The sequence below is a fragment of the Neopsephotus bourkii genome, unplaced genomic scaffold, assembly GCF_033783945.1.
Source record: "Neopsephotus bourkii isolate Nb327-2 ecotype Australia unplaced genomic scaffold, CSIRO-AGI_Nbou_v1 NB_1542, whole genome shotgun sequence".
Lineage (NCBI taxonomy): Eukaryota > Metazoa > Chordata > Aves > Psittaciformes > Psittacidae > Neopsephotus > Neopsephotus bourkii.
Window position 1 is genome coordinate 3,845,560 of NW_026902018.1, and position 12,337 is coordinate 3,857,896.

General features: G+C 48.5%; 3 protein-coding genes and 1 long non-coding RNA gene across 4 annotated transcripts; 2 read left to right on the forward strand and 2 right to left on the reverse strand.

Annotated features, from left to right (window-relative positions):
* Positions 1–884: 884 nt before the first annotated feature.
* LOC133221520 (uncharacterized) lies at positions 885–3,897 on the reverse strand. Its single transcript, XR_009728019.1, has 3 exons — positions 3,608–3,897; positions 2,001–2,079; positions 885–904 (listed from the first exon to the last, which is right to left on the reverse strand). It is a non-coding gene; the product is annotated as an uncharacterized LOC133221520 (long non-coding RNA).
* Positions 3,898–5,322: 1,425 nt separating this feature from the next.
* Positions 5,323–7,028, forward strand: LOC133221603 (cytochrome c oxidase subunit 6A1, mitochondrial). Its single transcript, XM_061370594.1, has 3 exons — positions 5,323–5,462; positions 5,783–5,922; positions 6,773–7,028. Exons 1-3 carry the CDS (start codon positions 5,360–5,362, stop codon positions 6,851–6,853), a joined length of 324 nt encoding a protein of 107 aa, XP_061226578.1. The 5' UTR covers positions 5,323–5,359; the 3' UTR covers positions 6,854–7,028.
* Positions 7,029–7,787: 759 nt separating this feature from the next.
* Positions 7,788–9,262, reverse strand: TRIAP1 (TP53 regulated inhibitor of apoptosis 1). The gene is made up of 2 exons (XM_061370597.1): positions 9,049–9,262; positions 7,788–8,426 (listed from the first exon to the last, which is right to left on the reverse strand). Exons 1-2 carry the CDS (start codon positions 9,193–9,195, stop codon positions 8,343–8,345), a joined length of 231 nt encoding a protein of 76 aa, XP_061226581.1. The 5' UTR covers positions 9,196–9,262; the 3' UTR covers positions 7,788–8,342.
* An 8-nt stretch (positions 9,263–9,270) lies between these two features.
* On the forward strand, positions 9,271–11,487 carry GATC (glutamyl-tRNA amidotransferase subunit C). The gene is made up of 4 exons (XM_061370595.1): positions 9,271–9,395; positions 9,651–9,811; positions 10,183–10,286; positions 10,492–11,487. Exons 1-4 carry the CDS (start codon positions 9,300–9,302, stop codon positions 10,545–10,547), a joined length of 417 nt encoding a protein of 138 aa, XP_061226579.1. The 5' UTR covers positions 9,271–9,299; the 3' UTR covers positions 10,548–11,487.
* Positions 11,488–12,337: the final 850 nt, after the last annotated feature.

Sequence of the window (12,337 nt, forward strand, 5' to 3'; positions counted from 1 at the left end):
CTCAAAATAGTTTAGAAGGAGGAACACACTACTAAAGCATTCATAGGGCTTTGTTGAAGTAACCAACAATTTACTACGAGGAGGAGGAATAGAATCCAGGCTTTTTTATCACTGTTACTCAGTTACATGCATGATTTTAAAGCAGCCCTTGGATTTACTCATTTTAGTACAGGTTGGGTAAAAGGAAGCACTAAAGCAAAAGAAACGTGTTCTACATCTTAAACCAAGATTTTCCTTGTGGAACAGCAATAAGGATGCCCTGCAGCTTTAGGTTTTTCTATGCAGCCATAAAGCCTTCATCCTCTTGACTGTGTTGGTAGTCAGGATAACCCCCAATCCATATTCTACGCCCAGTGCATGCTGCAGGAGGCAAAAGATAACAAAGGCTGCGACAAAACTCCATCAGGGAAGTCCTTTTGGGCCCCATTTCCATCAGCTCATAAAAGGAACAGCCTGGACCCACATGCTGGGCTCTGCTAAGGCTGCTCCAGGCTGCAGCTCTTCATTTGCAAAAGAAATGACCCATTCATTTCTCTGACCTCTGCAGACACTTCAGACTGCTGACCTCATCTGCCAACAGCCCCCACCACTGCCCCAAGCTTCCTCAAACAGGTGCTCCTGGATTGAAACCTCTGCCTTCCTAGGCAAGCAGCTAACGAACCCTCAAGAATCCTGTTCCCAGGGGACTGTCTGTGCACACGTTGGGAATGTTCAGACCTCAAAGGCCTTATTTCCTATGCAGAAAAGCAGAGGCCATAGGAAAAGGAGGTACAGATGAAAGGATGTAAATGTAACCGAGTCAACTAAAGTTAACAAATAGACTCGCTTGTGTGTACGTGTACTTGGCAACACAGATCTCTTCCCTGCAACTACTGCAACTCTCCACAAACAGGTCCTCTGGTTCCTGCAGAGGACAGAGTGGCATGTGACTGGGATGTTCCCGTGCCTCCAGACTCAGTTTTGTGTCCACATGAAAGGTGACAATGGAACTTCAGCAGGGGAATCTGTGTGCTTGCACTACATTCCAGGAAAAAAGACATGCTCATCACCCATTTACCTTGGCATTCTCAGACTTATTACTAAGAGTACCACAATCATATTGACTTTTGTTCTTAACAGCCCCATTCTTGAGAGATTACCCCATTTCACTGCTGAAGTCACACAGGCCTTCAGTGGCTGGACTGGGAATTCAGTGCTGGTTTTAAGTCCAAGTTGAGAGCCCTGCACACTGGACTAATCTCTAGACAATAACATTTTTCTGCTTGGCAAAGAGGTGGGAGCTTCCAGGTCTGCAAGAATGCTGAGGTCATCAGATGGAACCACAGATACAGCACAAACTAACATTACTTTTATGTCAGTTTTATTGAAAAACTAAGCAAACTAGGTCAGTTTTTTCCACCGGTCTCCAAAGAGGACCCAATTACCAGAATGAACATAATGATGTCTAATATGTAAGCCTGCTTGGAAGCTGAACTGTTTGTTCTGAGTGCCACACAGACACCAGCTCTTGCTACTGGCAGAAGAGGCCTGTGAATCAGAGCCCAAAGTCTGATGCAAGAGAAACTTGGGCGTCTCAAGCTGCTTTCCCCAGCAGAGAACAACCCTATTAGTTTGAGAAAGTCCCCTGCCTGCTTTCTCTCTGAGTAATTAAGAGTGAAATCCTCCTCTCAGTGACCCCAATGCTCTCAGCCTAGGCTGATTTACACATGAAAGGAACCCTCTGAGGGGCTTTCTCCCTTTCACATTCACAACCAGGCAGGACCTATAAATAAAACCGTTCTGAAAACAGGAGCTTTCAAAAAGGTCTGTGTATGTGCACAAATGTGTATGAGAGAAAGGGAATGGATGTGTGCACTTGAGAATGTGTGTGTGTTTGCATGCATATGTGAAGAGTGGCTGAGAAGAATGTGCATTCAGACACCAGCCTGCATGCAAACAAGTGTACTCAGAGAAGCATCTACATGGATGTGTGAGTGTGCACAGGTAGTGGGAGCACTTACAGGAGCAGGAAGGCACGTCCAGGCAGGTTCCCAGCTCACAGGGTTCCAGGGGACACTCGTCCAACTCTGCTGAGTCACTCTGGAGTTACACATAAAAAGACAGAGAGCAGATTTGGACCCAATTGTGCACGTGAGAGTATGTTTGTGATACACTTTTCCTCTCTAAAGCAGTAAAGTATTTGCAGAACAAAGCCACTAGTGTTTTCCATTGCGTTGGAGGTAACAGAATCACGTCTCAGGGCATGTGTTCCTAAGGCTTAGGCAGAAGGTGAGATTTTTTAAAAGCAGCATCTTCTCAGCTGCCCAGGGGAGCAGAATGTTGCATTTCCCAGGCCTGGCATTGGTCAACAGCAGTTTTGAGCTTGCTGGAACAAAACCCCCCCAAAGTTTGAAAAATAAAACATGGCTGATGCCATGAAAATGATGTCAAAAAATCAGAAAGACAATGACTGCCTTCACAGCAGCTTATAAACACAAAAATGCCTCAATGTGAATCAGTTCTCCTCCCCACCCTGCCCTGTTCACCCCCGTGTCTATGCAATCGGGATATTTCCCTTTCCACAAGGCCTAAGAAGGACCCTGCACAGCTTCCAGGAAACTGGCAGTTAGTGTGACCCTGTGCTAATACAAAACATGTGACAGAGAGCTCTGAGCCAAGCCAGGGCAGACTGCACGGTTTCATAAAGCAGGTACCACTCTGCCATCATTTGCCCCTGTAAGAGGAGGCCTTTTAAGACCTGGCTACATCATAACAATTTGAGAAGTGCAAACTGTTTTACTCCACTGCTCCTGACCAGCTGAGTCACTTGCTTACTGAACTGTGCCCATGCTACTGCCAACAGTGGGGTGATACGTGTGCTGGCACCACTGGAGCTGCACTGCTGTCTGGCTGGAGACTCCAGGGTGTGAGGTGGGGAGGCTGCACCCTGTGCCCTCCTGACTCCATCACTGCTAGTCACAGCTTCTAGATCTCTCCCTCATTCAATTCTTATGCAAACATTTAGAAGCAGGCAGTAAAAAGCACAAAGAAGGAGACATAAGGAGCGCAAAGCCTCACAGAAGTGCACAAAGCAGAAAATGTCTCTTCTGCTAATTCAAAACACTCTCCCCAGCTCCCTGCACCAGGCAGGAGTGTGCGTGAGCAGGGATGCAGAGCTCCCCTCCTACTGATCTCGCAGCTAAAGCCCTCCCCCAGTTCCCAGGGTCTTCAAATGAAGATTTGCATAGTACTTCCAGATCATTCCCGAGAGAAGGGACAATGGCTCTCTCAACGCCCTCTTCCCCCCTCCTTCTCTCCCTCCCAAAGCTGATAAAGCCCTGGTGAAAAGGGGAACAAAGGATTTACAGATGTCAGAATATTGATTTCCGCAGTTCCGGGACTACAGGGAGAAGATGAAGAACCCCCCAGAAACTCTGTGAAGTCTGAGACACAGACGTTATCTCTGCAGCACGAACTTCGCCTTTTGAAGGCGGTATCTGATGGAGGGAACATTGCTATTCGAGAGGGATGAGCCGATCGCTGAAAACTTGAACGGAGATGAGATTACGGCGTGAAAGCACAGAGCGCGTTTGTTGTTCCCAAACCTCCGAAACGGAGAGGCGCTTACCATGACAGCAGTTTGCCACCCGGCGGGCCAGCGCGGCATTGCTCTGAGCCCCTGCGGCCCCAGCTGACCGTGTCACCTCTCATCAGAGACTCACGCTGTTACCCGGGTCCTCTCTGCTGCCCACCACTGCAGCGAGGAAAAGGAAGGAAAAAGAAAGGTTAAAGATGAATCTCTGGAAAGATACTTTGAATTACAGCGGAACTTCCCTATCTCAAAACTCACTAAATTTAGGGCCGTTAATCTGAAAGCTGATGTTTCCTGCCTCAGTGTGCGCTTCTGTGCTTAGCACGGATGAAACCAAGCTTGCTTTTGTGCTAGAAACATTTTTTTCTGTCAGTGTAATGAGTCAGCTCCACCTGCACTGAACACCAGCTCGCTGCAATCGTTCAGGTTCTGCTAAACTGAACAGCAAGACAATCCAACACGCTGCATACCCCCAATGGGAGATGTTTACTGGGTAGCCAAGTCAGACAACAGTTCTGGACTGTACCACTACCATGGAAACAGCTGTCTCTGTTGGCTACCAGCACTGTATATATATATATTTATATATATAATATTATGCATATAATATGTATTAATATAGTATATAGTATACATTATATATATATGCTATTTTTTTTACCTTTTTCAGAGCTAGCTTTGTAGCATTTCTGCACCCAGAAGTCTCCCAGGATGCAGTGTCTTTTAGAAAAACGTACACGTCGAAACCTCCTCAAAATCAAGATTTAGAAAGGTATTTTTAATGTTACTCTAGTTCCTAAAGCAAGCCACAGGCCCTCGGATAGGTCAGCTCTGGAAAAACTCCCATGGAGGAAGTCCTCTCTGCAAGACAGCAGTGCACACTGCTGGGGTCAATATAGGTTCCATGCCACAGGGCCACAGAGCCACTGAGCCAGTGCAGAGCTGACTGCTCATTCACTGCCATTTTCCCTACCCCTCTGTAAAAACAAATGCTGTCGGGATGACTGCGATCATCACAGTGACAATAACCATGACGTATTGCACAGTTCAACGTATTTCATACAACTATACCAAAACATTCCTCACAATAGGAAAATACCCAGGTTTCTTCATTAGCTGCCTGTCCTCCCTCAGCTAGAAGGTATTTTTTCACATGGAATCTTTTGTGTCTTCCAGCAGCCACTCCTGATTAATGGTACATTTCAGACTACATGAACCAGACCCATTACACTCCTGAGGCACCTAATAGGTAGATTAATGACAGCTGTCAGGATGACAAAGCCTAAGAAAGCCACATTTTACATCAGTGTAGCCCAGATTGCAATGAAAGTGCCACCATGCTCAGGTTCATGACAGACCTCAACCACACATCCAGTTACTCTCCACAACCCCTTGTTGCTCCACGGGTGGAAGAAGTGCTCACAAGAAACTTCTTTTAATGATAACAGCTTGCTCCAATCCCGTGTCCAACCTGGCCTTGAACACTGCCAGGGATGGGACAGCCACAGCTTCTCTGGGCACCCTGTGCCAGCGCCTCAGCACCCTCACAGGGGAGAGCTTCTTCCTCCCCTCATGGCTGCCCCACTCGAGGGACCCTTCAGCCCCTCATACCTGAACCATCTCCCCACTGTTCCTTCCCCTCAGCACCAAAATGGCGCCAACCCCCTCCACGCATGCGCAACATGGCACCCTCAGCCCGCGGCAGCTCAAGGTCAGGCTGGCGCATGCGCGCAGCCGCTGTGTCCCCTGCCGGCCGCCGTCGGCCCCAGTTCCGGTCGCAGTTCGGACATGGCGGCGCTCGGAAGGGTGTCCCGGGCGCTGCTCGGTGCCGCCGCCCCGCGCTCCCTGCCGGGGCGGAGCATGTCGGCTGCGGCCCATGAGGGCGGCGGAGGTAACGGGGCTCTTCGGGGGGAGGGCGGTGTCGGGCCCACGGGCCTTTGTCCTTGACAGCCCTTGACGGCGCTGTCCTTTGCGGTAGGCGCTCGGCGGGCGCGGGCGGTGCGAGCCGCGGCTGTGCCCCGGGGGAGCTGTGGCGTGAGCCGTAAGCGCGGGGTCCCTGTGCAGAACGGGAGGGAGCCCCACGCTCGAGTGAGGGATGAGAGCATTCGGTGTCTTCTTAGTCCCCTTAGCTGCGTTTAACGTGCGCCGGGTCACTGACACTAACGGAAACGGTTAGCTTGTCCTTCTGATTCCTGTTGTGCTCCCCACCAGCCCGCCTGTGGAAGATGCTGACCTTCGTGGTGGCCCTGCCCGGTGTGGGTGTTTGCATGCTGAACTGCTACCTGAAAGCGCAGCACAAGCCCGAGAGACCCGAGTTTATTCCCTACACTCACCTCCGGATCCGGACCAAGGTACGTTCCCCTGCTCTGTTTAAAGGCCCTCCTTTTGTCCTGTGATTGTAGAGCTACTGTAGTACCTGCAGCTTTCTTGTTCGCTACATGACGTGCTGTGCTCTTAGCCACGATCTTGACTGGGGGCTTTGTTTCTGAGGCAGCCAGTTCCTTACAGCTCAGGTGAAGCACCTGTGGTATTCACAAGCCTTCCCAGCCCAAGTAATCCTGCTAATGGCTTGCTGGAAAACATTACAGTCTTGGAGCTGCTGTGCTTACCCTAAACTAATATGGATCTGAAAGGTAACAGAAGATCCCAAATTCTCAAAACTGGGGCCCTCCTGCTATAGCATAGCTGATAGCAAAGATCCTTCCAGCATCTAATGGGGTGACAGGAAATCTGGAGAGGGGCTTTTTACAAGGGCATGCAGGTGTGAAACAAGGTGTAATGGCTTTAAGCTGCCAGAGGGGAGACTGAGATGAGCTCTTAGGCAGAAGCTGTTCCCTGTGAGGGTGCTGAGGCGCTGGCACAGGGTGCCCAGAGAAGCTGTGGCTGCCCCATCCCTGCCAGTGTTCAAGGCCAGGTTGGACACAGGGGATTGGAGCAACCTGCTCTAGTGGAAGGGGTCCCTGCCTGTGGCAGGGGTTGGAACTGGGTGAGCTTTAAGGTCCCTTCCAACCCAAACCAGTCTGGGATCTTGTTTAGAGATGTTCTCCAGCTCTTGCTCCTGCAGCCCAAGAACAGATGCCAACTTGAACAATTCATCAGTCTGTGGAGTTGTGTGACATCTGAGTCTGTGTTGCTGTTGGTTTCCTGTGCTTTACAGATCACTCAGCTGACACTGCCTTGTTTTCCTTCTTCATTCTACAGCCTTTCCCCTGGGGTGATGGGAAGAGAACTCTGTTCCACAACCCCCATGTTAATCCTCTCCCAACCGGTTATGAAGATTAAAACTAAGACCCTGACCACAGCCAGAACCTTGGCTGTTCCCATCTTGGAACAGAATGTTGTGTGGGAACCATCGTTTAAGAAACTCTGTATTCCTTCTGTGATGAAGTTGAATGGCGTGGTAGCCTCTGTCTGTGCTTGTGAAGAGGTCCTTCAAATAAACAAGTCTGAACTTGAATTTAGCACCTGACCTTTTTGTTAATCTGAATCCTTAGACATTCTTTAGTTCAGTGTTTGCTTAAAACATTGAGGATACAGTGCAGGAGCAAAGTTGCATAAATGTTCATAACTGCTCCTGTATCTGGTACACTGACAACAGGAACGCACTCGGCCCAAGACATTACTTCCTCATGTCTAGTTTAACTGGTCACTGTAAACTCAAGAGCCAGATGAACAGCTATCATGCTAATAATGTAGACTCAAATTCAGCACATACTAAAGCATATTCTCCGTAATCAGCTATTGCAGTATTTATTAACATCATAAAGGCATTTTCTCTTAGCCCACTCTGGGGGGCTAAGACAAACCCTTTAGTTGCTGCGTTTCTGCAGTTCACAAACCAGCACAAGAAGCTTTTGTTTGCCTTCCCAGGCACAAAGTACACACAGCTCAAGAGCAGCTTCATGAGCAGGAGAAATCCTTCAGCAGCAGTTGGGGATCTTAACATCACCACCTGTCAAGCTTCAACCCATTGTTTCCCTTGTTCCACATGCACTTTACCCACCACAAGCAAAAGCCTAACGGTGACGGTGGCCACCCCAGTGCTTTGTGGTAGTGTGGAAAAGGATGGCCAGGGCTGTGCTGCAGTTTTACTGCTGGAACATGAATGCTAAAGGAGAAAGAGTTCCAGTTTAGGATTGTTTCAATACCTTGGAAAAGTCTCGAGAAGTATTAAAGTGTCCTGTTCACGTTCCGGCCTTCCTAGAGGTCACAATCAGAATGAAACACAACCTGGTTATATTTATTGGAGCTATGTTACTGCAGGTCCAACAGAGTGCTTTCATACCACCTCTGTTGCTGATACAAAACCATGGTTTAGCTCCTCAGCATTTAGGATCATATAAACCAAACTTCTTCCACCAAAATTCAGCAGCACAGGGAGGACACAAAGGAAATCCACCTGTTTCATATTACTTTTTCAACACTTTCAAGTGTTATATAAATAAGCAAGAGAAATCAGTCACAAAGCAACTACTACCTCAGCCCACTCTAAGAAGCATTCTCTCACTAGAGAGTACATTCACTGGGAAGTTAGTTCAAAGGGTTTTGCACACTGTTAGATGCTGAACCACCACCAAAAGTCACCGAAAAGGAGGCAGTTACCACATCATTCAGTCTTGTTTCAGTTTGGTTTTTTAACAAGCAGAGAAGGTGCTTGGCTTCTAGAAAGCAGCTTTAACAAAGGTCATATCCAGGTGGCATAGAGCCGGCTGCCTGGTGATGTTCCTTAGGGCAAAGGTTCCTGTTGGTGACTCCATCCATGCAGCTGAGGTCAAGAGGAGTTTTCAGTTTTTCCTTTGCTTGCGCCCATGAACTCCAGGCCTTCGATAGGTATGTCCTTTTCCTTGATAGCTTTCTGAAATTAGAATAAAACCCAAAAATTAAACTTGACACACCTTGATAGTGCTAATATAATCTCTGGTGGAAAAAAAAGATACTATAGAAAGTAGTCTTAAGCTTGGTTTGAATAAAGCTTCAATAGTGGAGATGTTCAAGTAGGTATTGAGAACTCAGAGTCACAGGCTGGTTTGGGTTGGAAGGGACCTTAAAGTTCATCCAGCTCCAACCCCTGCCACGGGCAGGGACCCCTTCCACTGGAGCAGGTTGCTCCAAGCCCCTGTGTCCAACCTGGCCTTGAACACTGCCAGGGATGGGGCAGCCACAGCTTCTCTGGGCACCCTGTGCCAGCGCCTCAGCACCCTCACAGGGAACAACTTTACATCTAACCTGAACTTCCCTTGTTTCAGTTTGAACCCATCACGCCTTGTTCTATCGCTACAGTCCCTAATGAAGAGTCTCCGGCATCCTCCTTACGCTGCTGTAGAACCAAATACCGTCACCCAAACAGCCTCGGCAACGGCGGGCTCCGGAAGTATCATGAACGAGAAAACCCCAGTAACAGACACCCATGAACCACTGCGGGTCACGACCCACAGAACCGGAAGACAAGGGCAGATCCCGAGCGCGGCGGGCATCACCTGCACGCAGAGCTGGTAGCGCTTGAAGAGCTGGCCGCAGGGGTCGCCGGCGCTGTCGCCCTTGAGGAACTTGTCGGCGAACCAGCGGTTGAAGCACTGGTCGTACTCGCGCTTCAGCTCGGTGCACGCCTCCCCGACGCTGTTCATCGCGGCAGCGAGCCCCGGCACCGCACCGGGCCCGCCGCGCTGCCGCTCTGACACGCTTCCGGCGCGGCGCGGTGACGTTACCGGGGCGCCGTCGGGAGAGCGTTATGCGGGTGCTGTCGCTCAGCCGGTGGCTCCGCGGTGCTGTCCGGGCCCGATCGGGCGGACCGGGGAGGGCCCGCCCCGCTTCGGGCTCCCCGCAGGTACGGCAGCTCGGCCGGGGGAGCGGGAGGGGAGGGACGGAGGGACGAGAGAGGCGGCCCCGGGCGGTGCCTGCGGCCCGCGCTGAGGTTTGCCCTTCGCTCGGCAGAGAGAACACCACGAGCTCGATTGATGTTATAGGAAAGCAGTCAGCGTGTCCCGGCGGCTGTAACCGGGGCTTGCCGTGCAACGGCGCTCCGTTAACAGAAGGGAAGTAGCGCTATATCAGAGTCGGTTTTGTGTCTGTGCCGCACAAGGTGACCGTGGACGTGCTGGATCACTTGGAACACTTGGCCTTGGTGGATTTCCGTGACTCCGAGGGTGTGGAGCGGCTGCAGAAGGCGATCCAGTTTGCTGATCAGCTTCATGAGGTGAACACGGATGGCGTAGAACCAATGGATTCAGTGCTGGAGGACAGGTGATGCCTCCCTGTACCAGTTACTGCATCCAACTGCCCGCTGTTGTAACCCCTTTGTTGTTTCCCCCCTGGGAATGGCTGTGGTGGTGCATTCGGCTCCTTTGCTTACACGCAAGTCTTACCCCAGTGGTAAGGCAGATGTCATTGGCACCCTTGCTCTTTGTGTGCGAGCACAGAAACTCCCAGTTCCTTGGTACATCTTACTCTGCATGAATGATTGGCTCCCAGATAGCTGTCAGGGGCATTCTTATGCTTCAGAATGTTCCAGTACTTGTCTTACTGCTTGCTTAAGACCAAAACCAGGTTTAGAGATAAGCCATGCTTCCTACTTCATATGGATTAGCTGAAAGACAGTAACCTTTGTTCTTCAGGTGTCTGTATCTCAGAGAAGATGATGTTACAGAGGGCAACTGCACAAAAGAGCTGCTGAAAAATGCCAGAGAAAAAGTAGAGGAATATTTTGTAGCCCCACCAGGTATTGTCTTGCATATAAAAACCTCTTAATCTTGCTTGACTTAACCTGAGGAATGTAACCCACCATAGCTGCATTCACTTGCAGAAGCACTAGTTTGTAATAAGGAAGTGCTTAGAACAAACTGGAGATGCACTTTTGTGCTAAGTTGTACTACCCAGAGGTAACTTACAGCTGATCTCACACCTTTATTTCTGTTCTCTATCAGGTAACATCCCTTTGCCAAAGCTGGAAGAACGAGAGACTTATCTGCAGAGCTTTTAGCCCAGAGCCCAAATGGTGTTCCAGTGTTTTATTTGGGAAAACTAAGTTTTGTCACAGCCAAAATACTCTGGTGTGTATTCTGATCAAAAGAAGAGCGCTTGCAAGATGATTTACAGTAGAAGGTGGACCAAGTTTAATACTGCTGCTGTAATATTCAGTGTTTATGAAGCCAGAAGGCAGCGTGACAGATGATCTCAGTACTTTTATTTAGCAAAGTGAACTGGATGTTGCTCTTTAAGATAATGACTTAAAGGCTTTAAAAAGAACATTAAAAGGTAATTATTAAAAACCCTCAGAACACTATTTTTCCTCAACAAATCTGTTGGGAAATGAGAGATTGGAGAGCTCTTTTGCCTATTTCTCACCTTTAGCTTGACTCTGGCTCTGACCCTGTCAGAAGTAACAGAGCTCCCAGGTATCTGAGGGGCCTGGAGGAGGAGTCTGTACCATTGCTGCATCTCTGACATAGAGAGCTCAGATTTTCATTAAGGAAGAAAAGGCACTTTAAGAAGATGATTCTCTCAAATATTTTGCTTCTACCAAGTATTACATAGGACAGTCTCAGTTGGAAGAAACCTTAAAGCTCATCCAGTTCCTACCTGCTTCCACAGGCACCTTCTGCTAGACCAGGCTGCTCAAAGCCCTGTCCAACCTGTCCTGCAGTACTGCCAGGGATGGGGCATTTTGTATTTTTATTCTCATAAATCCAGTGCCTGTAGTTGTACATAGTTGGAGAAAGCACTTTTCAGACACAGAACTGGCTGTTCTAAAAGAAAAAGTCTTTGCCACAACCATTTTTGTCCTTCAGATGTGTATCTGGCAATATTTTCTGGATTAACCCATTTTTCCATTTCAAACAAAGCACTGCAGTTATTTGTGTTGTTTAAAACCCCTTGTGTGGCTAGGCTTGTTGTAAATAAATAATGTAATTACTTGTGAACTGGGCATTTTTGTTCTGTTGGCACAGGGAACTAAATGCACGCTGACACCTTTATTACTTGTTGGAACAGGTTTTAGGTATAGAGATACTCTGGTACTCTTCAGTGTTCCAGGCAGACTCTGCTAACAGGAAGCTAGCAACAGCTTTAGTAGAAGCAGTGTGATGAGCATACTGCTCTGGAAACTGGTTCACCTTTGATCTGTTTCTAGCTCTACAAACTCACACAAGCATCACGTCAGCATCATTACCTTTTACTGGCTGTAATTTGGTTGTAAGGGTGCTGAACTTTTACTTTAGATCTCAGAGTTGCAGAAACCACACCCCAGACTGTTAAGTTAATACTCTAGAAGTAAAATATCTTTGAGCAGAGAGCTCTAGATGCTTTTCTTGTGGCTCAGTTTTAGTTTTGGCTTGGGAAGTTTCCATCTTGAGGGAAAAAAAATAGAATTTGTATGGGGATATTTCATTTTATTTGCAAGATAGTACTGAAAAGTAACTGTTTCCAGCCGGTTTTCGAGTGACAGGTATGTATCGATACCTCAAATTCTGTAAGAAGACTGCTGGGGCATACACCCCAGCCATCAGCTCCCAGATGGGATGTTTGTCACAGAAAGGCCAGGCAAAGCAAAGAAATGGTAGCAAAGAAGTAGCACAGCTCCAAGAACAAAAGAACCCCCCCCTGACTCTGCCTTTCTGCCTTAGGCCAGGAAACTATCATGGGAAGAGGTGCTGTGCAGGGCAAATGGTGAAGACTGCTCCAACAAACAACATACGTTGTCATTGTCTTATCCTGGCAGAGAATGCTGAGGCTTCCTCACAGAACCTCCAACAGTCAGAGATGAGATAAACC

What these genes read in the sequence shown, in the direction of transcription:
- TRIAP1 (XM_061370597.1), bottom strand. Translation starts at nt 9,195, where the DNA reads ATGAACAGCGTCGGGGAGGCGTGCACCGAGCTGAAGCGCGAGTACGAC. An exon ending in GCTACCAGCTCTGCGTGCAG is followed by an intron (nt 8,427 to 9,048) that starts GTGATGCCCGCC and finishes TTCTAATTTCAG; the next exon opens with AAAGCTATCAAGGAAAAGGA.
- GATC (XM_061370595.1), top strand. Translation starts at nt 9,300, where the DNA reads ATGCGGGTGCTGTCGCTCAGCCGGTGGCTCCGCGGTGCTGTCCGGGCC. An exon ending in CCGCTTCGGGCTCCCCGCAG is followed by an intron (nt 9,396 to 9,650) that starts GTACGGCAGCTC and finishes GTGCCGCACAAG; the next exon opens with GTGACCGTGGACGTGCTGGA. An exon ending in GATTCAGTGCTGGAGGACAG is followed by an intron (nt 9,812 to 10,182) that starts GTGATGCCTCCC and finishes TTTGTTCTTCAG; the next exon opens with GTGTCTGTATCTCAGAGAAG.
- LOC133221603 (XM_061370594.1), top strand. Translation starts at nt 5,360, where the DNA reads ATGGCGGCGCTCGGAAGGGTGTCCCGGGCGCTGCTCGGTGCCGCCGCC. An exon ending in GGCCCATGAGGGCGGCGGAG is followed by an intron (nt 5,463 to 5,782) that starts GTAACGGGGCTC and finishes GCTCCCCACCAG; the next exon opens with CCCGCCTGTGGAAGATGCTG. An exon ending in ACCTCCGGATCCGGACCAAG is followed by an intron (nt 5,923 to 6,772) that starts GTACGTTCCCCT and finishes TTCATTCTACAG; the next exon opens with CCTTTCCCCTGGGGTGATGG.